Here is a 26,666-nt window from a genome sequence, read left to right as displayed (position 1 = left end):
AATATTATTTTCAGAAATCTAAATATAATTTTATTTTAGAGTACAAGAATTTATAAGGCTCATTAGCATTCTTTTCAATGAACACTAGTGCCCTACAGAACACAGAATTAAATTAAAACTATATATATATATATATATATATATATAAATATATCATAGGCAGGAAGGAAGAACAAAAAAAGGAGAAAGCAAGCAGGAGACAAGGAAAGAAAAGAGAAACTCTTAGTTTTATTCTACATAAGGGGGAAATTTCTAGAAACAGGTCAGTTCTAAACAAAATTAAATTATCTAGGAGCTCGAATTTGAAAAAATATATATATATGGATTGAAAATAAGATATCATGTATTTAACTATGATTACAACCAACTTTTGCTATGTTGGCAACTGGAGAGACCGCAGCAACCCCTCCTTAGAGCACCAGGTATTAAAACGACCCAGAATGCCTTTGGTTCCAGCTGGATTCTTCTAGTTGCCACCTGGTATTCCAGACACAAATGGCTACTGATGCAGCTACCTTTGCAGCGTTTATTCAGTCCCCTCTCTAGAAAATAGAGACATTCTCCCTGCACTCTGGGCTGAAACCCATGTAAATTTTTCCTAAATCCTCTCCACAAATCTCCTTTCGTATGCAAATCCATAAATCATCATAATACCAACAAAGAATTTAACCAACACGTGAAACTAATACTCATTCTCCTGAAAGCTCTGTGCAGGTAAAACTCCGCGAACTTCAGGCACCTTTTCAAGGCTCTCTTCAGAGCTTAACCAGCTGAGTATCAACACACCCACCCCGTCTTCCAGGATATGCAATTAATCACTCCAACATGGGTCAGGTGGCTGGAGGTGCCCATTTCTACCTCAGCCACATTCTAGATAAACACACCGCTCTGGCGGATGGAACCTCATTTGCTGCTATCTCCTTGGCATCGATACAAAGCAGAACAAAATAAACAATATACAAAGCAGAAACAAGCAGTACTTACTGAAGATGGCAAACCTGGAGGAACTTTTCGAACTTTCTTTGTCTGAACCTCTGAAAGAAAATGAGGAGGCTGTGAGGTCCCCTGCATGCCCATTCTCCTAACTAAAAGAGATTACACCACGAAGCCATTTAGACTCGACCAGATTTTCTTAAATCGTGACTTTCGCAAAATGTCGGTACCGCTATCATCTTTTCTTCTGGCAGAAATCAAATCCTGCCTCTTTCATAAAAATGAAGAGATTTAACTTTTTAATGCTCTGGTTTTTAAAAGAGGTTCCTTAGATGGGCGGCCAAGAGAAAACAAGAAATAAGCATACACCAAAATAGTTCTCCTGCTACTGTAAGTTAACGTACCCACCCAACGTATTACTGGGGTAGGGTGGTGGGAGAGTCATGAGCCCGACAACTGAGTACAATTCTATGGTTTTTGGGGGGGCGGGGTGAGGATAGTTTGAGAGGATGATATTAAGAAAGAAAGAAAAAGAAGAAAAAGCTACTAATAATCACTCAGGCATTCAAACAGAGGAATACCTTACCCAGGGCACTACTGTGAAGAGGCCTCCTTCGGGGGTTATTGCTAGAATACTGATAATACTGGGAACCAGGTTTGGTGGGCGAAAGGGTTCCTGGGTTGCCCATATCCATGTCACCTCCAAGGAGACTCTGCTAAAAGGTTAAAAAGGAAAAACAAACATATAAGGTTAAGTTTTTACATTTGCCACCCCCCAACTGATTGTTAGTACTTAAACCAATGCAATAAAGGAAACAGCATCTGCTAAGCTGAAACAATTAAAACCCAACATGACAGAAAGCGAAAGAAAAGCCCTCTAAGAAGCTATCCCAAAGTTTGTGAATTTTAAGTTCTTTACTTTGGAGAGGAAGGTAGACAGTGATGTTCATTCAATGAGATTTTCATCTTTTAAGACGACTAACATTTTCATCTTATAAGTAAAGGGCATTTATGCAAGGCTAATATTTTCTTTATCTAGAGATAGGCTCATATCTGGGAACTAGCCATGCCCTTCCCTTAACAAGAACCAGGGAGAATCTGATTTTTCGAACGTACACCATTTCCCCCTGCTGCTCACACTGGGGGAGAGTATAGATGCTCATTTCAGCTGGGAGCTCTGCCTCTCTGCATGACCCTCCACGAATTCACACAGCACCCCCAGAACAGAAAATGCCAACTGAACCAGGAGGAAATTCAAATCCTCACACTGACTCTCAAAATTATAGAAATAGTAGGCATTCTAAGCTAACAGGAGCACATTAAAGGACTTCAGAATGCCCTCTTGAGGACTGTCAGAAACTAAAACACATCCCCACAAATGAAACGTTTACCTGAACACTAGAAAACTTTCCCAAATATCACTAACTTATCATGGCGTGAAAAATCACTAAGCTTTCGAAAATGATGACATACGAAAAATTATATAATAATATCACAGTCTCTAAAAGCTACGTAGAAACTTACCCATAATATATAAATCGCCTGATTATACTCTGCATTGAACACATTGTTCTTTTAATTATTCTGATATGCAAGAAAACCAGTGTAGATACTACCATTTATATTAAGAACAAATTTACTATTTAATAAAGAAATTTTAGAATTAAGTACTAAAAATCTAACTTTATCGTTACTTGTAATCAACTTTTACTGACTGAACTAATTACTGTCCTTGATAAAGTACAGAATGTGTTTTCCCTAATCTAAATTCTAATCACCATGTCACTCACAACAGACTTAGGGATGCTTCACTAACACACTATTCACATGCAAAATACTCTAAATAGGCCAATTATGACTCTGCCCCTGTTCCCTGGTTAACCCGCTGAGAACTGAAAAATTTCACAAGGCAGTCACCAACTAAAACAAAGGGTCCTTGTTTTAAATTAAGACAGTCTTTTTGATTCCTAAATAGCTCAACAAAGTGGCATGTCTTCTAGTGAAAGCAGTTGGTCAAATATGACCCATAAGCTGGAAAATCAAAAATTCAAACCTCCCCTTTCCACCACCATATAGCTAAATATCATAAAGAGAACCTCTCTCTTCCGAGGAGGGATTTTTGTGAGCGCTCGATGAGTAATATATAAAGGACTAATCAGCTACTGACAAGCTTGCCTTCACTGCTTCCAGTTTAAGACTTTTCCAAGGGACACATAATAAACATTACTTTAAAATAAAACTTCGAGGATGAGATTTTAGGATGGAAGGACATTTTGAGTATCAACTCATTTCAAATATCTTAATATTTACCAAATACCTGATACAACCAGATCATTTACCAGACAAAAATCTGACATCCGAATATTCAATTACTGCCTCTTCCGAATTTAGGAAAGATAACAAAATGCAAGGCAATGACAAACTAAAACAGAGGGCTCTTTATAATAGTTCTCTATAAATCAGGAATCCAGCAGTATAACATCAAATGATTTCTTTATCACTTTAGGAGTGGCATTTAAAAATTTTAGAATCTCAACCTGAAATTTCGCTCTTGGTAAATCTTACTGACAGTCTGTTTACTTAAGTCCAAGTTTTCTTTGCCATTTCCATCAATAAAGCCATGGATGATTTAAATCACAACCTCTTTACAGTTTGGGAAATCTACAAATGAGCCTTCATTTCATTGGAAAGAGGAGTTTGAAAATGATATTATTGATAACTCCGTAGTTTAGACATTACCCCTATTTCTGCAATTTCCTTTTTCTAAAATTATACGAAATATTCCAAAAAGGGCTGAGCGGATAGGTCGAAGTGCTTGCCTGTCATTTTAATGAGCTTAACCATTGCTTAATTCTTGTTGGTCCTGGTGGCAAAGGTTTTCCCTCCCAAGAAAGTAGATGCATTCAATAGGTCGACATAAAAACAAACAGGCTTGCTGTGCTGTGTTTAAGCAGCATTCACAATAGAGCTTGAAAAATATAAAATGATAACTAGATAGCTAACTGGCTGTGGCTGACCTCATTGCTGTTAATTTTAAAGAAAGTCATTTCATGGGCCAGTTGTAAGTAAATCACGCATCCAACTCCTACATGACATGAACTATGTATAGTGACACAGGACTGAGAGCAGACAGCACTCACAAACATTTAGTGGCTCGTGCTAATCTTTCTTTTCCTTTTTTTTTTTTTTTTGACAAAGCACATTCCTGTTTTTTTCTTTTTAGATCTGTTTGTTCCTTTTTCTCTTTTACTCAGACAATAGAATCATTCTTCTAAAGCATACAAAAATAAGCATTTCCTCACACTTAAGGGAGGCTCTAATCACCCCCCTAGGGAAAACTAAGATATAAATATGTGTTCCTATTGTAGAATACATTTGTAAATGAACAATGACCATTTACTATTGTCTGGCCTTTACCTCACGCACTGAACTCTCTTTAGCTATGAGAAAGATAAAAAAATTTTTTCCACCGGCTGAAAACCTGAGTTTATGAATTTTAAAAAGTTAATGCCATTCAATTTAATAAGTAAATTAAATATTGCACAAAATAGACATGGCATTCATTTATATACGAATTTACCCACATGTATATATACATATTTATATGCGCATGTATATAGGTATATACATATATACATACATATCTGAAGACAAATTTATACTTAGCGAAAGTTAAGTGCAAAAGCTAAAGTCTACTTTCAAAACGGGCAACGTTGCCTTAACCAGGATTAGAAAGGTTTTCGGGTTTTCACGTTGTGCCAGCTCATGCTCTGCGGTTACGCTGGGTCCCAGTAGAGAGCTGCCTTAGTCTGCCAGGAAACCCTGGAAGCAAGATGTGGCATCTCGCAGAGCTAACCTGTAAATCTTAAAGCCAGAGTTTAGCATTTTGTTTAACTGCCTGCAACGTGATGCGCCGATCTCTTCCCCTTATTCGCTCCTTATTTTCTTCCGAAGACCAACCATTTTGACTTAAAATACCCTAACCAAAGAATAAAATGTACTGACTTTGTCAACTCGATTTAAACATTTGGGAGTCCACCCTCTGCAATCAATGCTTCAGCAAAGACCCAGTCCCAACATAGCCACTCAAATGCCAAATGCAGCCATTCTGTAAGGGGCCCTTTCAATGAAACGTTTTGTTTCACATCAGATCTGGGTCTCAGACTATTTTTCTAACACATTCTCAACCCTGCTCCCTATTGCTTTTGTGGGGAGCTTTTTTAACATCCTTGATCAACCATCGAACTTTACTTATGCAACCAAGAATGCAAACCATGAATTAAACTTGGGTAACGAAAAGCAGCATATCTCTCAAATTAGATTTATAACTGAATGGTAATCAAAAATAGAACTGCTTCAAGCTTAAATGATCAACTTTTTTCTTGTTAAACTAAAATCATCTCGCGCTGAACTATTATTTCATTTCAGTCAGCACTTTAAATGTAATGGGTGGGTGGTACATTTCTAAAAAGGAAGATTATATTTACCCTTAATTATAGATATGAGAGAGATCAGAATACGACGAATGCTGCTTTTGGGCTTATAATTAATTCACCTAATAGGCGAATGACCTTGAATTTCAGAGTTGGAATCTGGGAGAGAAAAAAAAAAAAAAAAGAAGTCGGGGTGGGGGGGAATCTCTGGGGAAAATCAAATGTGACCCTGGTTTCTTAGGGTTTTCTCTGATTTTGCGTCACTCCCATTACGTTGTGATCCGATATCAGACACAACATCTTGGGGGGATGTTGGAGAACAGAGAAAAGCAGTCTCAGATGAAACCAGATTAAGCCCCTTTTCTGAACTATTGCCAAATGCTTGTGAGTCTAATTCATGTTTGGGTATTCTAGTACTCACACAGCTGCAATTCCATTCTTTCATCACAAACCTAAGTAATGTATAGTGGCTTTGTATAGCGAACTGACTCTTTATAGCCAGGAATTTTACAAGGCTTTCTGTTAATACGGAAATAAAATTCTGAACCACCCTAAGACTTACAAATGCGGGATATATGTAGAGGGATCTGATAGACTGCAGGGCCAAATGCAAAATATACATTGAGAAAAATTATAAATTAGATTTGTTTAAAAAACTTAATTCGCAACCGAGGTCACTTTTACATAGTTAATTCTGCACAGAATTGGGTTTTCAAAGACACTGCTGAATAAGATTCCTAACAGCCATGGGGAAGTTTTTGCAAATCCCTGTCGAATAGCTGCTGCTGAATTTGCCATTTTGACCACAGAAGGGCCATTGCTGACTTACTACAGTAGCAGGAGGGGGTGATAATTTTGCTGCTGTTGGCACTTACTCTGCAACCCAGAAGATATCTCGCACCAAAGGGCAATGAAGAACACAGTATTTCCACCTGTCCGCTTTTGAACTTCAAAGCTCAAAACTGAAGGTCAGTCTCTGGACAGTCTTTATTCCTGATACCTGAAGGTCCAGGAATATACCTTTACAGTTTACTTTGATTTGGTCTTATGCTTCAACAAAAGAGGACTCGGGAAACTTAGATAAGATGGCAAGGATAACTTTAGTAATCAGGGACTTAAAAGATTGCTGTTACACTGGAGAGAAATGCAAATTATTAAAATTATCCTTTAGCAACGATTTTCTTTTAAGGACTTTGGTCAATGTCTGTAATTTCTACTTTAAAAGTATAATGCAAATTGTAACCAGTCAGAAGTTGAATCCAAACCTTTTAAGGTAAGATGGAGAGCTTTGAGGTCGGACAGAAAGGTCGAACTCTAGCTCAGAGGCATACGAGAAGTGTGAGTGGCAGCTGGTTATGCAATTGCTCTAAACCATATTTTCCTCCTCTGTAAGAAGGGAATAATAAAAGCTCTATCACAGAGTTAACAGGAGAAGATGAAACAACATATGTACAATGTCCAGCAGAGCTGGAGTCCAGCACACAGTTACTCTCCTTCCTCCAATTCATGGCCCCATATTATGATGCACTGATGATTATTTAAAAGATTCCTCAAAAGTTGTGAATGTCAGTTAGACCCCCTACACCACCTTCAAATGAAAAGTATATACTGAGATAATAATTCTGAAAAGTCACTAGTAAAGAACTGAAAAAGAGTTAAATATGGCAGTCTCTATAAACAGTGATGACAGCCTCATGGCCTAGAGCTACACTGGCAAGAAGAAATGGCTAGTTTTCTTCCATGCTTAATAAAAAACTGGCCAACAATCAATCTCTATAATTTCAGCTTAAGTGGCCATTTTCCTGGAACTGCCACAAGGATTTACATCAACGGCTCATTTCATTTTGCTCTTTTGCAAGCATGAGCAAACTGCTACTGTTAATTCAACTATACGTGAGATCAAAACTAGTCACAGTTAGCCAACTGGGTATGCAAAAATAAGAAATGCATTATATTTGATAGAATTTGATCAATCATGTGATGTTAAATGAATTCAAATTCTTACTACATTAGCCGCTGAAAAATGACATCAAATAAAGTTCAATTTTGTTTTTCCCTTTGCAAGGCCAATTACAGGCACTGAATGGCCATTATGTGGTATTTTTCAAGTACAATTTAAAAAAAAACTTTGCTTCCCCCAAGACATCACAAAAAATAAATGCACTTCACAGTTTTGGTTGGAAATTCGCATAACTCCTAAAGAATTCAATTGACCTTGAACAAAATTATTCATTTTAGTAGTGATTACATTTCACCATACATTCAAAAATTCAAATATATTGTCTTTTCCTATGAAGACACACACCACCTTATATTTAAATGTTATAATGTGATGCAAAGGTTGCCATGGTAACTATACTTAATGTATAACACAGTAATAGTCAGGTAAAAACTCATGCATTTTGGTATGGAAATTACAACTGCCCAAGGGTTGACAAGATTTATGCATTCACCTGTTTGACTACCTCTCAAATTAAAAAAATATATATACATTATTTATTGTATACAATAAAGTGAGGAAGTCATTCCTTGGTTTCTGAAAATCCATTCTGGAATCCCAGGTCATCTATTACATATTCAAAAGAGGATTACATTTGTTAGTGAGAAAGTACAAATTCAGCAAAAAGAAAACACAAAAGCAAAGAGTAACCTACAGCATAAGTGGATTTGAAGAAATCTTATATAAACAATATAGAATTTAAGATAACTACCTGCTTTTCAGTTTATGTACCTTCTCAATTCAGGAAGTTTATTTAATATATAACCTGATAAGTATGCTGTAATCACTACTTGCCTTAAAATGTTTCTCTTCAGCAATTTTGTTCCAAAGTAAAAACAGAACAAATTTGAATAAGACCTGTTAACATACTAGGGAATTAGCACCATTTCTCCTATAAATATAAACATGTGGCTATATTAAATGTGCTGAAAAGTATATTTGGCCAGGTTGCTATTTTAGTAAAATAAAGGAAGAGTGACCTGTCACATGTCATTCTTCTTCACATTGGGTGGGAGAGGTTCCACTTCAAGGTTGTTATAATACCTTCCCCTGTAAGTAAGAATCTATAAAACCCATTTTCACATAGAGACTGTTTTTCTGGAGGACAGGGGCCAGAATTTCATTCATCCTGCTTATTAACCAGCAACTCAAACAGGTGCTCATATAAAGTCGAAGAGCCAACGGTATGAGATTTACTAAAATAAAGTATCCTGATAACTATCTGAACTTGTACATAAGATGACAGCCTAACCGCATGACATGAGGAAATGGAGGTTATCTGGAGAAGCAGCAAATACATAATGAAATCTTTTTTTTTGAAGATATTGTATTCTTATTATGTAACTGCTACACTTCCACTTTTTATTTATTTATTTTTGGCTGTGTTGGGTCTTCGTTTCTGTGCGAGGGCTTTCTCCAGTTGCGGCGAGCGGGGGCCACTCTTCATCGCGGTGCGTGGGCCTCCCACTGTCGCGGCCTCTCCCATTCCGGAGCACAGGCTCCAGACGCACAGGCTCAGTAGTTGTGGCTCACGGGCCCAGTTGCTCCGCGGCACGTGGGATCTTCCCGGACCAGGGCTCGAACCCGTGTCCCCTGCATTGGCAGGCAGATTCTCAACCACTGTGCCACCAGGGAAGCTCCCCATAATGAAATCTTTGAATCATTGTGAAATTAAGTCCAGACTACCCTTCCAGAGTGACACATGGTCTCCTGCTTCAGGAGGTCTGCGTTCAATGAGCATTAACAGTTTTCCCCCTAAAGTGCTCTTTCAGGAATATGTGGCATGAAGGCCAAATTAGTTTACGTGGTAGTTAACGAGGCAAAGACTTATCCATATCTTAAGTCCCCAATGAGCCTCGCACTGAGATCTGCCATGGCAAAGGCTCACTAAATATTGAAATGAATACAGAAGAACCGTTGCTATTGATCAAGTTGAGGACTTAAATAATTATTCTGGGTTTTTTTGTTGTTGTTTTAGGATAAATCTATTCCATTAGTCATTCCTACTACTGTTGCTGCTAATGATAATAATAATAACAGCAGTAGTAGTAGGGGGGAGGAATAAATTAGGGGTTTGTGATGAACAGATACACACTACTATATATAAAATAGATAAACAACAAGGACCTACTCTACAGCACAGGGACAGGATATTCAATATCCTATAATAGCCTGTAATGGAAAAGAATCTGAAAAAGAATATATATATACATATATATGTATATATATATGTATATATATGAATCACTTTGCTGTACACGTGAAATGAATACAACATTGTAAATCAACTATACTTCACTAAAAAGTTGTTTTGAAAAGAAGGAAAATAATAATAATAATAGTCGTAGTAGTAATAGCAGTAACAGGACAAGGAGAAGGAGGGGGGATGTGGAATGAGAGGGGTGGCGAGGGTGAAAGGGACAGTAGTAGCAGCTACCGTAACTGAGTGTCTTCCACGAGCCAGGCACAATCGCAGCTCCTTTACATACATACTAACAAGGCAGAAGATGGGACCCCAATGGACACACGGGGACATTCAGGGTGGAAGCGTGGCCTCATCAATGCCATGTGGCTGGCAAGCGGCAGAGCCAGGACTGGAGTCCAGTTAGGCTTCACATCAAAACCTGTGCTTAGCCTCTACCCCACACACTGCCTGCACTCTGTTCTGTGCACTCGGGCTTTCCTGCCCTCACTCCCACCATTAAAAGGAGTCAATCTCTTTCTCTGCAGTTCATCTTAACACCAAATCCGATCTCTTAAACTTAGTCCAAAGGCGCTTCTAAACTCAGTCATGTAGGGCAGGCCTCAGTGTGAGTGTCACTGACCCCCGCGTAACCTTGTACAATGTGTCTAACCTTGGCAGGCCTCAGGCTCCCCGTCTGAAAAATGTTGGTATTATAATAATACTACCTGTTGTAAGAATTCACCTAGATAATCTAAAGTGCTTAGCAAATTCCTAACACTTCCTGAGCCTTAATTAATTGTATAGACACAATTATATAATACATATAAAATATATAAAATATGTATTATATATAAAATATTTTATGATATATGAATCCAATATATATTACATAACATGATTATGTTAAGTTAAAATGGGATATATTATTATATACAAGCAATACACATACATATTTGTACAAGGAGGGTAAGGGTGTTCGAGGGTGCCTTCATGAACAACTGAAGTCTCAGTTCTTCTGAGATTGCCCACTGCCCTTGCTTCTCCACTGCCTCTTGCCTTTCACCTTAATTTTAACCTCTTGTCTCTAACCTTGATTTCCATAGTGTCGTCAATTATCTTTTCTAAGGAGGCTCAAATGCTTTTTCTTTCTTGTTATTTCTTTTCCCCAGTCTTCCCTCATTGCATTCCTCTCCAATTTCAGTCCTCCTCCTTCTAGACTTTTCCTTGCACTTCCTCTGAAAAAATTCACCTGCTGCAACATTACGTGTTGAATGACAAGGAAGTATTGACACATCTGATTTCTCCCTTGTAGTCTGGGGGATCCTCAAGAGCAGAAAATGAGCCTCAATCGTCTTTGTATTTCTGGCCTCTAGTACAATAGGCCCTGGTACATAGTTTGTCCTCAATAAATGCCAACTGGATTAAATAATTAAGTAGTCGATTAATTAACTAGTGAATATGGTTACATGAATGACTTCAGAGGTCCCCATCATGAAGATAACTTCTCCATCTCTATCCTAGTAAACATATAACTCTTACACCTGCATATTCAGTCCTGTCCTCAACTTTTTTCCTGTGCCTCTGGACTGCTCTTTAGGAGAACCATCGACCTTGTAAGTGCTTCGTAAGAAACCTAAAATTTGACCCTTAATACACAAAGGGCTCAACACATCTTTTCCACAGAACGTCTGCTGCTTCCTAATTATTCTCTCAGTCCTTCAAAATATATTTGAAGAGGCAGAATTTGTAAAGTCTATGAAGAATTTAGTTGTATGTTTGTCTAAACACATGCATGAAGGTTTACACTTTTTAAAATCTGTGATTGGTTTGGGTGAAAAAATGGCTGGACTTCCCTAAACATAGCAAGTTGTCAAATGGTTGATCCCTAAGAGGCCAGGTTCCAGTGAGAATCTGGAACAGCTGGGGTAATGCAGGCACTACCTGGGAGTTACAGATTCAGTGATGCCACACGCCTCCAGCAGAAAAGACACTGCCGGAAGAGGAACAAAGACAACGAGGAAAAGAGGGATGGATTGTGGAGAGTTTTAAAGGGAACGGTTACTCTGGGGAACAAACAGGAAACAGGCTGGGAGAACTTAAAACAGCTGGCTGAGCTATTACTCCTCCTGAGTACGCAGCAAGGAAATCGAAACATGTTATTTAGCACTGGGATTCTAATTTCTTGACTACGGATAGTAGGATGGGTCAGGATCAGAAGATAGTAGGTACTCAATGCAGCTGGTGGAAATGGAAATGGCCAAAGAAACGGAGACAGAACTAGAGACAGAAATAAGATAATCAAGGCGATGACTTAAGACCTGGGCTTCAACACAAGACAAAGTTTTGGTATATTTCGTCATAGGAAGTGACATGACCTAACCTTTCTTAGACTATCCATGCGCAATTTGTCCGAACTCTTCTGATTATGTTAACTTTTGCAGAGTGGCACCACTAACTACTAATGACAATGTTCTAAGACCGAGGTCGGCAAATATATCCTTCTATTTTTTTTTTCTTTGAAGTCTTTATTGAATTTGTTCCAATAACCCTTCTGTTTTATGTTTTGGTCTTTTGGCCACGAGGCATGTGGGATCTTAACTCCCCGACCAGGGACTGAACACGCACGCCCCCTCTTCATTGGAAGCCAAAGTCTTAACCACTGGACGCCAGGGAAGTCCCAGCAAATATATTCTTAAAGGGCCAGGGAGTAAATATTTTAGTCTTTGCCAACCATGTGGGCTCTGTCGCAATTACTCATCTCTGCTGTTGTGGTGCCAAATCGGCCACGCATTAATATGTAAATGAACAGGTGAGGCTGTGTTCCAATAAAACTTTATTTGTAAGAATGGGCTGTGGGCCAGATTGGCTCCAGGCCAGTGTTTGCTGATTCCTTTTCTAAGATGCAAGTACAGTGCTTTGATAGGACACATCCTCTAAGCTCAATTATTTTGCCATGGTAAAAGTGTCACGAAATTGTATGGATGCCTGCTTTCCACCTTACTCCCCCCTCATCCCAGCCCCAACCAGAATGTTCATATACTGCTGTCAGAATTTAGCTTTCTAAAGCCCAGAGCGCTCCTGTGTTCAGAAAATGCTTCAGAGATTGCAAATACTCATCCCCTGACCCCCAGTCCACGTCTAATCGAGCCCCAATCTACCTTTCAGGCCTCTCTTCCCTCTTCCACACACTGTGAGCCGCCACTGTTCAGGCACTGGAGATGCAGAACATCCTCATCGGTATCTTCCCCTCAACTCAGCCTATGTACAGTGAGAGTCCCACGGCATCTGGGCCTTTCCCCACTGCCCTCTCCTCTCTCCTCATCTCTAGCCACTGCCAGCTCCAGAGCTTCAAAACTACGGCTGCCTGGCCCTGACCTGAGCCACACTGCCCCTTCCCCACGGAAACAGCAACCTCTCTTTCAAAACTCCATTCAAATCTCACTTGTACCACAAAATCTTTCTGAGGTGAACTAACCAGTGTTCATTCTTTCAGTTTACTCAACATTTACACATACCACTTTAAAAACAGCCTGAAATTGTCAGGAGGAAAATGATATTTTAACAGCAAGCAACCAACTAACTTCACAGAATTAGAACAGGGCTGTGATTTTTAAGCTTCCTGAGAGTAATTATAGAGCATTTGTATCCAGCTATATTCCATTTTCTCTCCAAGGATGTAGAACTGGTATATATTTTATTATGTTTTCTCATAATTCCTCATTATAAATATATGTAGATATTCAGCGTATGACACTACCTGAACTAGTTCACAAGCTAGTTTAACAAAAATCATGAAAGGATTCAGCAACACAAACATATCTAAAAGAACAAAATAATCTCGTATAACAATTTTTCAAGGAACCAAATTTCTTAATCTTTTCACACAAACGTTTCAAAGAAAAGTACATGCATAAAAGTCATCTGATAACTCAAAATTAGACTGGACTTTAATGCAAATCCAAACAAAGTGTCGAATAGAGAAAACTGGGTGGGGAGAGGGAGGACACAGGATTCAAAAATTATTCTAAATTTTACCTGGAAAACTAAATGCATTATTATTATAACTAAGAAAACTTTTACAAAGAAGTCAGTTGGGAAAACTTACTATATATACATATATGTATATATTTTAAAACAAACACTCTGGTACTGCTGCCAGAGGGACAGACATAGCAATGTGGAAGAACGTATAGAGAGATTTATGATAAATGTGTCACTTAAAAATCAACATGAAGGGCTTCCCTGGTGGCGCAGTGGTTGAGAGTCCACCTGCCGATTCAGGGGACACGGGTTCGTGCCCCGGTCTGGGATGATCCCACGTGCCGCGGAGCGGCTGGGCCCGTGAGCCGTGGCCGCTGAGCCTGCGCGTCCGGAGCCTGTGCTCCGCAACGGGAGAGGCCACAACAGTGACAGGCCCGCGTACCGCAAAAAAAAAAAGAAAAAAAAATCAACATGAAAACAAGCATTATTCAATACGTGGTACCAAAAATTTGTTCAGCATTCGACAAAAAAAAAAATTAGGTAGGTCTTCGCTTCATACTTCATGTGTATTTAGATGCAAAGGATAAAACATAAAAGCAACAGAATAAAATACAAACTTTAAAAAAATTTTAAAATAGAGAAGAGCTTTTCTAGCTATGACATTAGACACAGAAAAATTAGATGTAAAAAAAAAGTTTGGAAAAATCTTTGCAACAAATAGTTCAAAGGAGAAATAAATGCCCTCAGTAGATAAAAAGCTCTTAGACTGTATTAAGAAAAAACTAAATCAGTCGGCAGAGAATATGAACCATCCTTTACAGAAAGAATACATTTGAAATTTGGCAATAAATATGAAAAGATATTTGGTACATTAAAATAAGACAAATTTTCAACTGCCAGTGAGGACGTTCATTTTCATATATAGTTAATGAAAATGTAAATTGGTAGAAACTCTCTGGAAGGCAATTTAAAATGTACAGCAAAATTTTTAAAGCACATGACTTTGAAATTTCAATTTTAGAATTTTACCCTAAGGATATGATTGGACAAGTGTACAAAAATATGTGGACACAGATGTCCGTGGCAACTCTTTGTTTATGAACATTCAGAAAAACCTAGCAGTAGTTTTGTTAAATCAATGATTAAGTATGAAATGATGTGGTCAATTTACATTGGAAGAAAAAGCATGTTTTTAAGAAGCAGCACCTATCGTGTATGATCAATTATTCTAGAAAGTATCTGCAGGTCTAACCATTCTCAACAATTCCTCCACAATTCTTTAGTCAAATCATGATGTTTCTTAGAATATTTCTTATTTTGGCAAATTCCAGAGCTTACGTAACATACTTGAGTAACTTCAGAGGGTTCTGCAAAATAATCCTAGACAGTAGGAAAAGGCAGGATGAAGATTAGCTTCAGTTCAGAAACCCTGCTTGAACTTCATTTACAGCAAGATAAAGAATAATCTGATTATTTTTGTGCATGCGTAGCTCAGGTGAAAGCTGCCAGAGAGGTTTATCAGGTAAATATCTGAGGGCTTTCTGTAGAAAATACTGAAAGCAAACCTTTCAATGTTAATACAAAAGGGCCAAGATCACTTGACCGATTTTTAAAAGTATGAAAGCTAAATCAAGTCTCATTTTTCCCTATGTTGGGTATGACATTTTTTTTTGGTAATTTACTAATGCTCGTGACCAAAATCTAGAGAAGAACCTGCGTTGAGCAAATATGTAGTCTCTCCCACTTTCCTACTGTAGCTTCCTCATCTCGTTCACCTCCTCGCAGAGGTGCTCGTAAGAGCCTGCTTTGCAGCAGAACAACCTCAGAGCACCGTTCGCTCCACAGAAGCGCAGCAGCAAAATGCACTGATAAACGCTGTTTTGCTCACACACAAGTCAGCTCCCTAAGCCTGCCAGCAACAGCAGACCTTCCAACTGAGCAGGTGTTGAGAGACAAACAGGTTGAAGGTCTAAGCTTTTGTAGACGGAAGGTGCTACTTCTAAAACTGCTTAAATTGAATTTTTTTTTAGCCACATAGATAGGCCTTCCTTATTTTAAATTTCCACATCTTATGTGAACTGAAAGAAGTCAGTCATTTATATGATGGGCTTAAAATCCTTCAACAATGATATGTGCTTGATTTGTTCCTTGGCTTTTTTTTTCCCTTCCAGAAAAGGTAGATATTGATCTATTTATTTATTTTTTGTTCATTTACAGGTCCACAATCCCTTGTCTTCAATTCTGATTTTGCAAAAGTTCTGAAAACATTTTGTAGTTTTGTGACCCAACCTGACCTGAATTGATGTGAGGATATTCTATAATCCTATTTTTTTTTATCCTATTACCCGTGACCACTTGTGTGTTTGCTATAGAAATAGTCATCTATTTCATTATTGGATGCTGCATCAGACTCCACAGTACATGTTACATGCACCGTACTAACTTCCTAAAATGCAAAGAACTCCTGAACTTTGAGACAGCTATGGCTACAAAGGTTCTGATTAAGGAACTGTGCCAACAAAAGTTCTTTTAAAGTGCTTAAGGAAATGGTTTGAAAAAAAAAATTACTACAGCAATTATCTTTTAATTACTTTGGAGGAATGCTGTCAGCACCTAAACCTATGAAAGTAAAAGTGGCTTTCAATTCCCTTCGAATATTCACACCCAGCCTGCTCAAGTTAATCATGAATATTTGAACATTTCTGGTTTGTCCAAACCTAGTAGATCTCCTAATTGGACACCATGTAGACCTCTACTTATTGTTTGCTAGATGGTAATTTTATTTCTTCTGGAGAGCATTTTCGTATTCAGAACTACTAATCATATCTAGTAAAAGCTTTGGTTGTTTTGATTTGTCAACTACTTAACTGGACATCTAATTTTTACAGCTATCTGAAGCAAGTTTTATGCACCGCCAAATACAAAACAGTTTAACCATCCAGGTTTCATTCATGTCATAGAGACAAAGATCCATTTCCCTCAGGACCCGACATGATCTTTGCTCTGAAACGCATGTTCCACATTCAAAGCCAAGTTTCTCAAAAGTGTTCTAGCATACAGCTCTAAAATTGTCAGGGCAACCTGCGATATACCATCTGTGAGCTGTGTGTGCTTGTGTGTGTGTGCGTGATTATGTGTATTTATGTATGTACATATTTTTATAGATTTACATTTACCTGTTTATTTGTAGACTGTCCCCATTCAAACACCCACAAACCTATCTGCCGTCCTCCCTCCTTTTGCCAACACAGACAACAGCTCTTGCAACTTCTTTTCCCTTGCCTAAAATGCCAATCATGGCTAAAGGAGTTGGGGAAATGATGACATATGAAGAACTTTTTACAGCTCAGGTTTCAGGCTCCTACTGTTTTGAGTTTCACCAATGAATCTAGGAGTGCAAAAAAATGTCTTTAGAAGATATGGACAACTCATGAAAGTTATTCCTTCAATAAATATCATTATCACGTTCCAGGAACTGTCTAAGCACTGGACATAAATCACAATGCCGCCTAAGATTCATTCATGGATGTGCAGGAAAACATGAACAAATAAACAAGTTAGCAGAGTGGAGATACTCATCTAGTGAAATGAGTTAGGTTCACAAGGCATCCTATACATTCAGACAGAGGGAAGAATGCAAAATACTATAAAAAGCTGTACAAATATGCAAAAGGAATTATTATAGATGATCACACTCCAGATAAGGTCTAATAAAGAGAAGAAACTTCATTAACTTGATTTGTCTTTAGTATTTTGTAACCTCCAATGAAATACTCGTCAGTGGATCCTAAAGCCAATACACGACAGATGATGGGAAACTTTAGGACGGGGTGGGGGGGGGAACAGGCTGGCAGCACATGAATTCACTGATCAATCTAAGTAACATGAAAAAGAGAATGTCCAGATATTATCTAACTCTTGATGTGACGCAAAATGATGTATACAAGATAATCCAGAAAAAGAAGGAATCCAGATCCACTGAAACCTTTAGATCCAACTGCCAGTTTACAGGAAATGTGGAGAAGAGAATAACACGATAAACGACACCACAGGGCAGCAGTCAGCCAAATCCAGACTTGGAACTTTATACAGGAAAAATGACCCAGTTATAATATGAGAAGCAGGAGGGATGGGGAAAGTTACGGATTTTAAAAAGACTTAAGAGACATGACAATCACATACAACGTGTGGACCTTGGTTGAATTCTGATTCAAACCCGCCAACTGTAAAAGACATTTGCAAGACAACTGGGGAAAATCTCAGTATGCTATGAAAGTATTATTGATAGTTCTGCTAGCTGTAATACCAGCATGTGGCCATGAAAAGCAAAGGAGGGGGCTTATTTGTTAGAGATGCTCCTGAAATATTTATAGGTGAAATAATATGCTAACTGGGATTTGCTTTAAAATATTTTAGAAGCATAAAGTGGAAGGGATGCAATATAAAAAGACTGGGAAATGATGACATCTGTTGAAACTCAGTGATGGTAGGACATTCGGCAATTTTCACTATTTTTGGTGCATTTGAAAATTTCCATAATAAAAGAGTTCCAGAAGTTTAACATGTCAATAAAACAAATTCTACATGTTTTAAACATAACAAAGGAGATTGAGACTGAGACTCAGCATGCTTTCTGAACACCAGCAGTGGGGTTAAAATCTGCAGATTCCTTTAAGATTTAGACTCGGTCCCTTTCTTAGGGTCACAGAGTTGTTAAATCTGACATGGAGACGAGGTCCTGGGAGACACCGGACTAAAGGTCAAGCAGTTGGCCCAAGAAAGAATCGTAAGTCCCACCCGATCTGAGGACCAGTTCACAACTTTGTCCCTCTGCCCCTGTGCCACGATGCTCCATTCCTTTGCAAGGCAGAGGCAGGAAGGGCCAGAGGTCCAAGAACAGGCGGGCAGCATGCACAGCCCTCGTGAGGACACTCACCTCCCCAGCAAGCACACAAGACAACCAGCCTTGCACACCCGCCCTGTGCATCCGTATTGCCCTCACACCTGCACAGGTGCTCACCGTGAAATTCTAAAATATTTAAATACTCTAATTTTGGCATTAAGGTAAAAAAAGGTATGGGGGAGCAAATGCCAGCAGCTGGATTTTTTTTAAAGCTGACATAAATAAAAATGTATTCATTAAATGTTTATGAAAGTCAAAATTCAGCTGTTTGCTAAAACTGGGTGATTTGGCTACTGCTCAAACATCAACCTCTCAATCTGCAGGGGAAAAAAGCTGTGCATTTTTAGCTTTCAGAACATCAAAGGTTTTGTAGGCGTCCTGCAGTGGATCAAAGGGATGATGTCGTTTCTCACCCTCAGCTCGCGTCCCATCCCGGTCATCCTGCGTCCCGGAGAATGGGGTTTCCGGGTGGGGTGCTGCATTACTCAAGGACAAGAACAAGCACGTTCTGAACCCAATCCCGACTTTAAGTTCTTAGAGAGGAGCATTCAATCAACTGAGCAAAACTGCAAAGAACTTCAGTCGGTACTTTAGGACGTCCTCCTAATTCAGGGCGGGCCTCTCACCATGCCCATCCTTTTCCCAAACACGGATTTGAGGGCACTCTGGATGTGAGTGCACTGCAAATGACAACTGTCCAGCGAACTTCGGAGCTCAGAGATCTCATTAGGCCTCTCCAAATGCGAAGAAAGGGATGAGAGAGTCTTGAGAGATAGGAATAAAATCTACCAATCTGCAGGAAAAGAAGAGCAGCTAAGAAGTTGTGGATCCAGCAAGGAGAATATTAACTGAGGACCAGTTACTAGCTAGGGAAATCATGAACATAGAACAGAAGAGAAGAAATGTAAGTACGGAAGGGCTAAACTGCAAAACGTGTTTTCTCGTGGGAATAACTTGGGTGTGCTCCGCAATACGCTATACACTTGTGTGTGGGGAAATGGTTCCTTTTTTCTTATAATCTTTGCATTGAATTGAAACATTTTCAGGGACATTCATTACCTGTCTTGATGCAAACATGAATGACTGCTGTGATTTCAGTTGAACAAGCTGCCTAGAAGGGCAGTGTCAAGCCTTATACATGTGTGCGACCAGCTACTTTGGTGTCACTGAGGTCCTCTGAGGTTTGGTGTTTACCTTCACTCTGGCCGCTCTGTGCTTTTGAACTCCTCAAGGGGGCAGAAAGCTGTACTTCCTTCATGAGCTTTAGATACCTGGTCCCCAGAGGAACAGGAGCTTCAGACGGTAGGAAAGAGTTTGAAAACACAGGCCAAAATAATCTGGAGGAAGCAGCCGAAGAACCATGAAGGGTCTCGCCTTCAGGGTGAGGTAAAGAGCCCAGGGTTCAAGTCTTCCTAGACAAGTTACCTAACTGCCCCTCACCCCAGTCTCTTCATTCGTGGGATGGAGATGATAACTGTGCATGTTCATGGAGTTGCTTGGAGGAGGGAGGAAAAGATACCCACGGGCCACTTGTCACATGTGGCCCTGAGACAGTACATTAGAGGAAAGGGAGCGCCAGTGAGAGTCAGAAAAACTTTTTTTTAAACTATTTTATTTATTTATTTAGGTTGTGCCAGGTCTTAGTTGCAGCATGCGGGATCTTTTTAGTCGTGGCGGGCGGACTCCTTAGTTGCGGCATGTGAACTCTTAGTTGCGGCATGCACGCGGGATCTAGTTCCCCGACCAGGGATCGAACCCGGGCCCCCGTGCATTGGGAGCACGGAGTCTTACCCGCTGGACCACCAGGAAAGTCCCAGGAAAACTTTCTTTGTTCGTTGATTCTTGGTTTGTTTTTTATGAGGTGCCAGGCACTGTACTAGATGGTGGGAACACGGGAGGTAACCCACGCCGACATGTACAGCACGAATAAATAACAATACTTCAGCTGGGAAGTCTCTCCTCAGTCATCAGTCTGATATAGAGATGCCTCTCTCCCCACCTTCCCCTGCACCTAGCCCAGGTCTCCAGCATGCATGGTGCTGAAAATCACCCAACTCTGAAGTTAGGATTTCAAGCTGATGTTGTTACCCATCTGCCTCCACCCCCTACTGTAAGATCCTAGAAGCTGGGGTCTTCGTGTCCATGTACCTAGTACTCCTTACACATAGCAAATAGTCAGTACAAATTTAACAACCAGGTTAACGGATAAATAAAATGAAAGAATAAATGACAACTTCTCAGTTTTCTAACTTATAAAATGAGGATAATATCAGTTTCCCTTCTTTACTGTATTTAAAAGCATTTAGAATGTATACACTTCTATGCAGGCCTATCTTTTTCATAGCGCAATAGCCAAGAAGTGGAAGCAACCCAAGTATTCATCGATGGATGAATAATTAAACAAATGTGGTATCTACAAACAGTGAAATATTATTCAGCCTTAAAAAGGAAAGAAACTCTGACACATGCTACAACATGGGTGAGCCTTGAGGACATGATGCTAAGAGAAATAAGATAAACATGGTATGATTCCACTTATAAGAGGTACCTATAGTAGTCAAATTCATACAGACATAAAGTAGAATGGTGGTTGCCAAGGGCTGGGGAGGAGGGGAGAATGGGGAGTTGTTGTTTAGTGGGTATAGAGGTTCACTTTTGCAAGATGAAAAAGTTCCGGAGATTGGTTGCCTGACAGTGTAAAACATCCTTACCACTACTGAGCTATACAATTAGAAATGGTTAAGATGGTAAAATCTATGTTATGTGTTTTATAGCATAATAAAAAAATTTTTTTTAAGTTCTATGTAGGGAGGCTGGATTGGGATGATAGATTGAATGTAGGCTTCTACTCTCCCTTCAACTCCACATCTCCTAAATGATCCTGTGTGTGTGTGTCTGTGTGTGTGTGTGTGTGTGTGTCTGTGCCTGTAAGTCTGTGTAGATTTAGAGAAGATACACATACTAGTAAATGCTGAAAAATAAAAAAGAGCACCTTCAATGGACTAGGAATTTTTGAATTGTTCTTGAAAGGTAAAAGTAGATGGATTGGCTCTATAGTGGGAAAACAAAAATCATAAATCAAGCCAGAGGACTGCAGGAAAAAGAGCTGAGTCAGGGTGCCTGAATCCCAGGGTCGACACGTAAATGGAGCTGGAGGGGAGTCTGATGAAATAATCAGTGATTAATTGAGGTGCTGTACTGAGAGGTGCTAGGCAAGCCAGGGCAAATATGAGATGGAAAAAGGGGGAACATGACTTTAGAACTTGAATTCCGTATCTAGCAAAATTGCATTCCAAATGTTGATCAAAATAAAGACAATACAGAAAATGCAAGAATTCTGAACATTTATACTCCCACACTTCTGGAAGAATTACAAAAGGATATATAACCACAAAGACAAAAATAAGCGAAAAAGAAATGGCACAGTCCACAAGAAATAGTAATATGTGGAAAGTAAACCCAAGAGTAGAGTCCATGTAATTGTTGATGCAATAAAAATAGAAAAATCTAGAAGGAAGTAAACTGATCTCAACTTGGAAGGTAAAGGAGGTAGGAAGAAGTAGAAAGTGGGGAATTAAAAATGTTCTAAGATTCATTCTTATCTTGTTCAGGGAATATATAGATAGTAACCAACTCTAGACTTATAATAGAAAATATAATTTTAAATCTGTGAGTTGAAAACGAAAGAGTAATTTTTACAAGGAAAAAAATAAGATGTGTAATTCTCCTATTATTAGCGGGGGAGAGCAGCAAAGAAAACAAAGGTTATGTAATCAAGCCAAGAAAAGGATGGACGTTAAACAGGAAAACTTGGGAAACACAAAAATTAACACAGCAAGAATAAATGTATTTTAATAACTATATGTGTTACCTTATTTTGTTGTGCTTATTTTGAGATTACATTCCTCAGTTAAGATACAGTGGCTGTCACATTAGCCTGGAGAAATGTAAAGCTAAACACTGTGCAACAGACCACCAAGAATAAAACAGAATGAGAATATGAAAAATAAAAAGACAGAGAATATATGTAAGATAAAATCTACAAGAAGAAAGCACAGATAGCAACATGACTATCAGTTGAAAGCCAATGCAAGGCAAAATTAATAAAAGAAAAAAAGTATATTTCATATTGATGAAACTCTAGGCCACCAAAAATATTAAATATTCATGAACCTCTAATGTCTATTTATGACCCAGCTTTGAGGTATATTTTTAAAGTACAGATACACGAGAAATTGATAAATCCATCATCAAAGTGGTAGACCAGCACAAATCTCTCTCAGCAATTTAAGCAAGTAGACTGAAAACAAGACACTGTTTACTATAGGAAATAGAGAAAACTTAGGATATTTGTCATTTTCAAATGCACATGGAATATTTAAAAACTAACAGCAGATGAAGCCACAAAGAAAATCTCACTGGATCACCCCCAAGTAGGAAATATCCACGCCATTTCCCCATTCGAAATGTAATAAAGAAATTAAGAACAAAACTATAATCGCATGACCATCATGAAAAGCATTATATTAAAGCAATTTTAAAATGGCATTTAAAACAATACAGAAATCAATGACAATGGTAGTACTGACAGTATATTAAAAAATCTTGTGGGATGCAGCCCAAGCAGTAGGCAAGTGAAAAATTATGGCCTAAAACTGCATATTAGAATATGTAAAAGTAAAATTAAGTGAGCTAGGCATACTATATAGAAAGCTAGAAAAAGTTCAAAATACTAAAGAAATGAGATATTAAAATATATATGAAATCTAAATAAAATGTAGATTATCAATAAAACCAAAAGAAAGTTCTTTGAAAAGATCGAAGAAAAGACAGACCTCTGGCAAGACTGAGAGAAGGAAAAAGAGAGAAAGAAAAAGAGAGAACACATATCAACAAGATTACAAACTATATCTGTACACAAATCTTAGATACGGATAAGGAATTTTTCAATGTAAAAATAACTCTATGTATAATTTTATGCAATAAATTATGAAGTCTAGAAACTGGATGTTTCCTAGGATATAAAAAGTATCCCAATTGACATACAGAGAGCTAGAAATTGAAAAGTTAGTCAAAAATTCACTTCCAAAGAACCAGCTCCAGGCAATTTCTCCCAAATTTCAAAAAGTTCTGCCTTACATAAGCTATTTTAAGGTACAGAAAGAAGTAGGAAATTTTCCCGATGCCCTCAACATGAGCAGCATAAAGGTAAGATGTCAACTAGACAAAGTGACACACAAAAAAGAAAATGACAGGCTACCCTCCAGGTGGAACAGGAAACAAGCGAAATCCCTGGATAACAAGGGGCCTATTGCATTTAGTCACAAAATTTCTGGGACAACCCTGTTTTCCATTTTATATTAAACCCTGCTTTGCCAGTTTATATAAAATTTTAAATAAAATATAAATGTAGATAACATATAAAGATATATAAAATATAAAATTTTTATAAACTGGCAAAGCAGAGCTTATCTCAGGAATTCTTTTAGTATGACTCAAAGTTTTAAATTCTCTTATACACATATGGGTTTAAACACACATGGGTATATTCATCTTAAGAAGTCATGGATTGTAAGAAAGTTTCCTTAATCTATTAGAAGTCGATTTATTTAAGAATGAAGCAGTAGAAGTTTCTCTGCTCAAGTCAGAAAAGGCAAGGCTGATAAAACTAAGAAACAATACTGTCAATATTTGCCAGTGATTTTCTTCCTAGAAAATCTTAATCAACTAAAACAAAACAAAACACAAAAACAAACAAAAAACAATCAGAGGCCAGTAAAAAAGTTCTGTAACATTACATTATGGGTTGTAAGATCAACATACGCAAAAAAGACAACTTTCCTGCACATCAGCTAACCAATGAACAACTGTAATGGAAAAAAAAAAATCCTGCTTAGAAAATATCTAAAGATAAAATTAACAAGAACATTTTTAAAACGTATTAAACGCTACCGAAGCCACACAAGTAAATCTTTACAAACGGGGGTCGCAGGGGTTCCAATTTTCTAAATAGCGAGTCTCTATATTAAAGCAAGTTAATTCTCCCCAAATTAATCTATTAAATGCAACGCAGTTACCACTTTTATATTTTACTCAATATACTCGTATCTTAAAAACTCATGAGTTTTTAAGAATGCACTCGTGTCACTTTTATATTTTTTAAAGACATGAAAGTAAGGGAAAGAAGATGCTACGCAGTTTTATCACAGTACGTTCTGCAAGAAGGCGTGACTGTTGGGATGCTGCGACCAGGCTAAAATGTTAGTTACAGCAGAAGCAGGCCTAGAATCCAGAGTCTGACTTCTTTTCCCAAAACGGGAAGCCGGTCACTTGTTTCCTGCTCAAACCTACGTATCCAGAGAAGAGGTACCATTTCTCAACTACTCAGCCTCGCAGCCTTTCCAAATGGCTCTTCGGGTTGAAGGGCCTTCTTTTCCACTTGCCCGTATTATATCCCACCCCTCTTTCCCACACTTCACTTGGCGCGACGTGTCACCCATTCTCATCTCACAGCCAGTCCAGTTAACCTGTGTGGACACACCTTTGATGCCTGTGGGGAAACTGCCCCGGGACACCTCAATATACCCCTGACATCTAACCTGAAACATGGCGTGTAGGTTTCACATCAAAATAGTCAATCACACTTTCCTTTTTTACCAGGTGCCGGGGAAACCATTGTTTTTAAGAGTTTAGCTTTCCCGTGAGAATTTTTGCGAGGACTCGCTACCTCAGCCCTTTCTTGAATGTGGCTCAGTAAGGAAGGAATGGCAGACTCCGGGTGTCTGTAAACTGGAAGGTGGAGAGCTGCTCCCCTGCAGAGTAACTGCCTACCCACCAGTCCTCGGATCTCCTCTTTCCACCCATATTTTTCAATTAAGTGATTCACCACCAACATGCTATGACGGATCCGGAGCCTCTGATCCATTTGGTGAGCTCGATATTATAAAAATGTAGAAAGAGGTGCCCAATGGGAGGTAAGAAAATTCAGCACCTTCTCTGTTTGAGGATAGATGGCCAAAAACTGGTGAGATGGTACCTGTTGTTTCTATTTAAGAACAGATTACTATCTCACCACCCCTCCCCAGGTCTCCCTTTACCTTACAATAGGATAACTATAAAACAAGCCACTCTAGGGGTTAATCCCTAAAGCCTCTCTCTACCTAATAAACATATTTTTCTTGGAATAGGGAATCAAATGAGTCACTTAATCCTATTATTATCAAGAAAAATATGAATCAGAGTCAAGGACAAAGGGGAACAAATGATATATTAAGTAGTCATGCTTACATTTAACTGATAAGAACAGCCACTGGGGTATACCCCATAAAGTTCTCAAAGAGACTGCTGAAGTCCTGTAGCCTTCAATCAGGCCAACATGGTTATTCCAAGAAGAACTTAAAATTTTTTTAAATTAATTTATTTATTTTATTTATGGCTGTGTTGGGTCTTCATTTCTGTGCGAGGGCTTTCTCTAGTTGCGGCAAGTGGGGACCACTCTTCATCGCGGTACGCGGGCCTCTCACTATCGCGGCCTCTCTTGTTGCGGAGCACAGGCTCCAGACGCGCAGGCTCAGTAACTGTGGCTCACGGGCCCAGTTGCTCCGTGGCATGTGGGATCTTCCCAGACCAGGGCTCGAACCCATGTCCCCTGCATTGGCAGGCAGATTCTCAACCACTGCGCCACCAAGAAGAACTTTAAACCCCATCATGTTACCACTGTCCAATGAGTGGGATTTAACAATGTGTCCTCCACATCTCTCATCCTTTTCAAAGGAAAGCTATGTGTTACTTGGGGCACTGAATGTCAACAAAAATGATTCAGTACATGCTGCTAACATTTGTAACCAAGGGAAATTCCACACTGTGTTGAACTTGGTATTATTCTGTGGAATAAGGTACATCACGTCCAGAGGGCAGAGAGCCAAATCCTGGCCACCATTAGTCCCTTTGTAGCTCTAGAAAGATTATTTCTTTCTTTTACCTTATAGACTAGAAATAAAACCATCTGAATATTTATTAAATATTTATTTACTATGTTATTTTCTTTTGATATGAAATTAGGCTTTGGAATTAAAAAAGAGAGAGAGACAGAGAAAGAAATGCCTACCGTCTCAGCAGAAAATTGCAAAGAGTACTTAATGTTACCAAAGTTATGAGTTAGACCAAAATAAAAAGCTTCACGACGAATACTTGACCCTCAGATTTTAGAAACAATGACCTACTCAAAGATAC

At 38.7% G+C, this 26,666-nt stretch overlaps 1 protein-coding gene across 19 annotated transcripts in view; it reads right to left on the bottom strand.

Annotated features, from left to right (window-relative positions):
- TCF4 (transcription factor 4) overlaps nt 1-26,666 on the bottom strand; it is a gene marked incomplete at its 5' end in the record, with an annotated part of 357,231 nt that overhangs the window by 124,584 nt on the left and 205,981 nt on the right. For 15 of the 19 annotated variants that reach the window (XM_079941979.1, XM_079941981.1, XM_079941978.1 and 12 more), the window contains 2 exons: nt 985-1,034; nt 1,520-1,649. The exons of 1 other annotated variant lie outside the window; for it this stretch is intronic. In XM_079941979.1, coding sequence (XP_079798105.1) covers nt 985-1,034; nt 1,520-1,649 — 180 coding nt within the window. The remainder of the gene's footprint in view (nt 1-984; nt 1,035-1,519; nt 1,650-26,666) is intronic. 3 more of the 19 variants (XM_079941971.1, XM_079941976.1, XM_079941968.1) reach the window with 1 other exon arrangement.

Source organism: Stenella coeruleoalba (genome assembly GCF_951394435.1).
Source record: "Stenella coeruleoalba genome assembly, chromosome: 14".
Taxonomy (NCBI): Eukaryota; Metazoa; Chordata; class Mammalia; order Artiodactyla; family Delphinidae; genus Stenella; species Stenella coeruleoalba.
The sequence above is the reverse complement of the archived record's forward strand: the minus strand, read 5'-3'. Positions and strand labels throughout refer to the sequence as shown.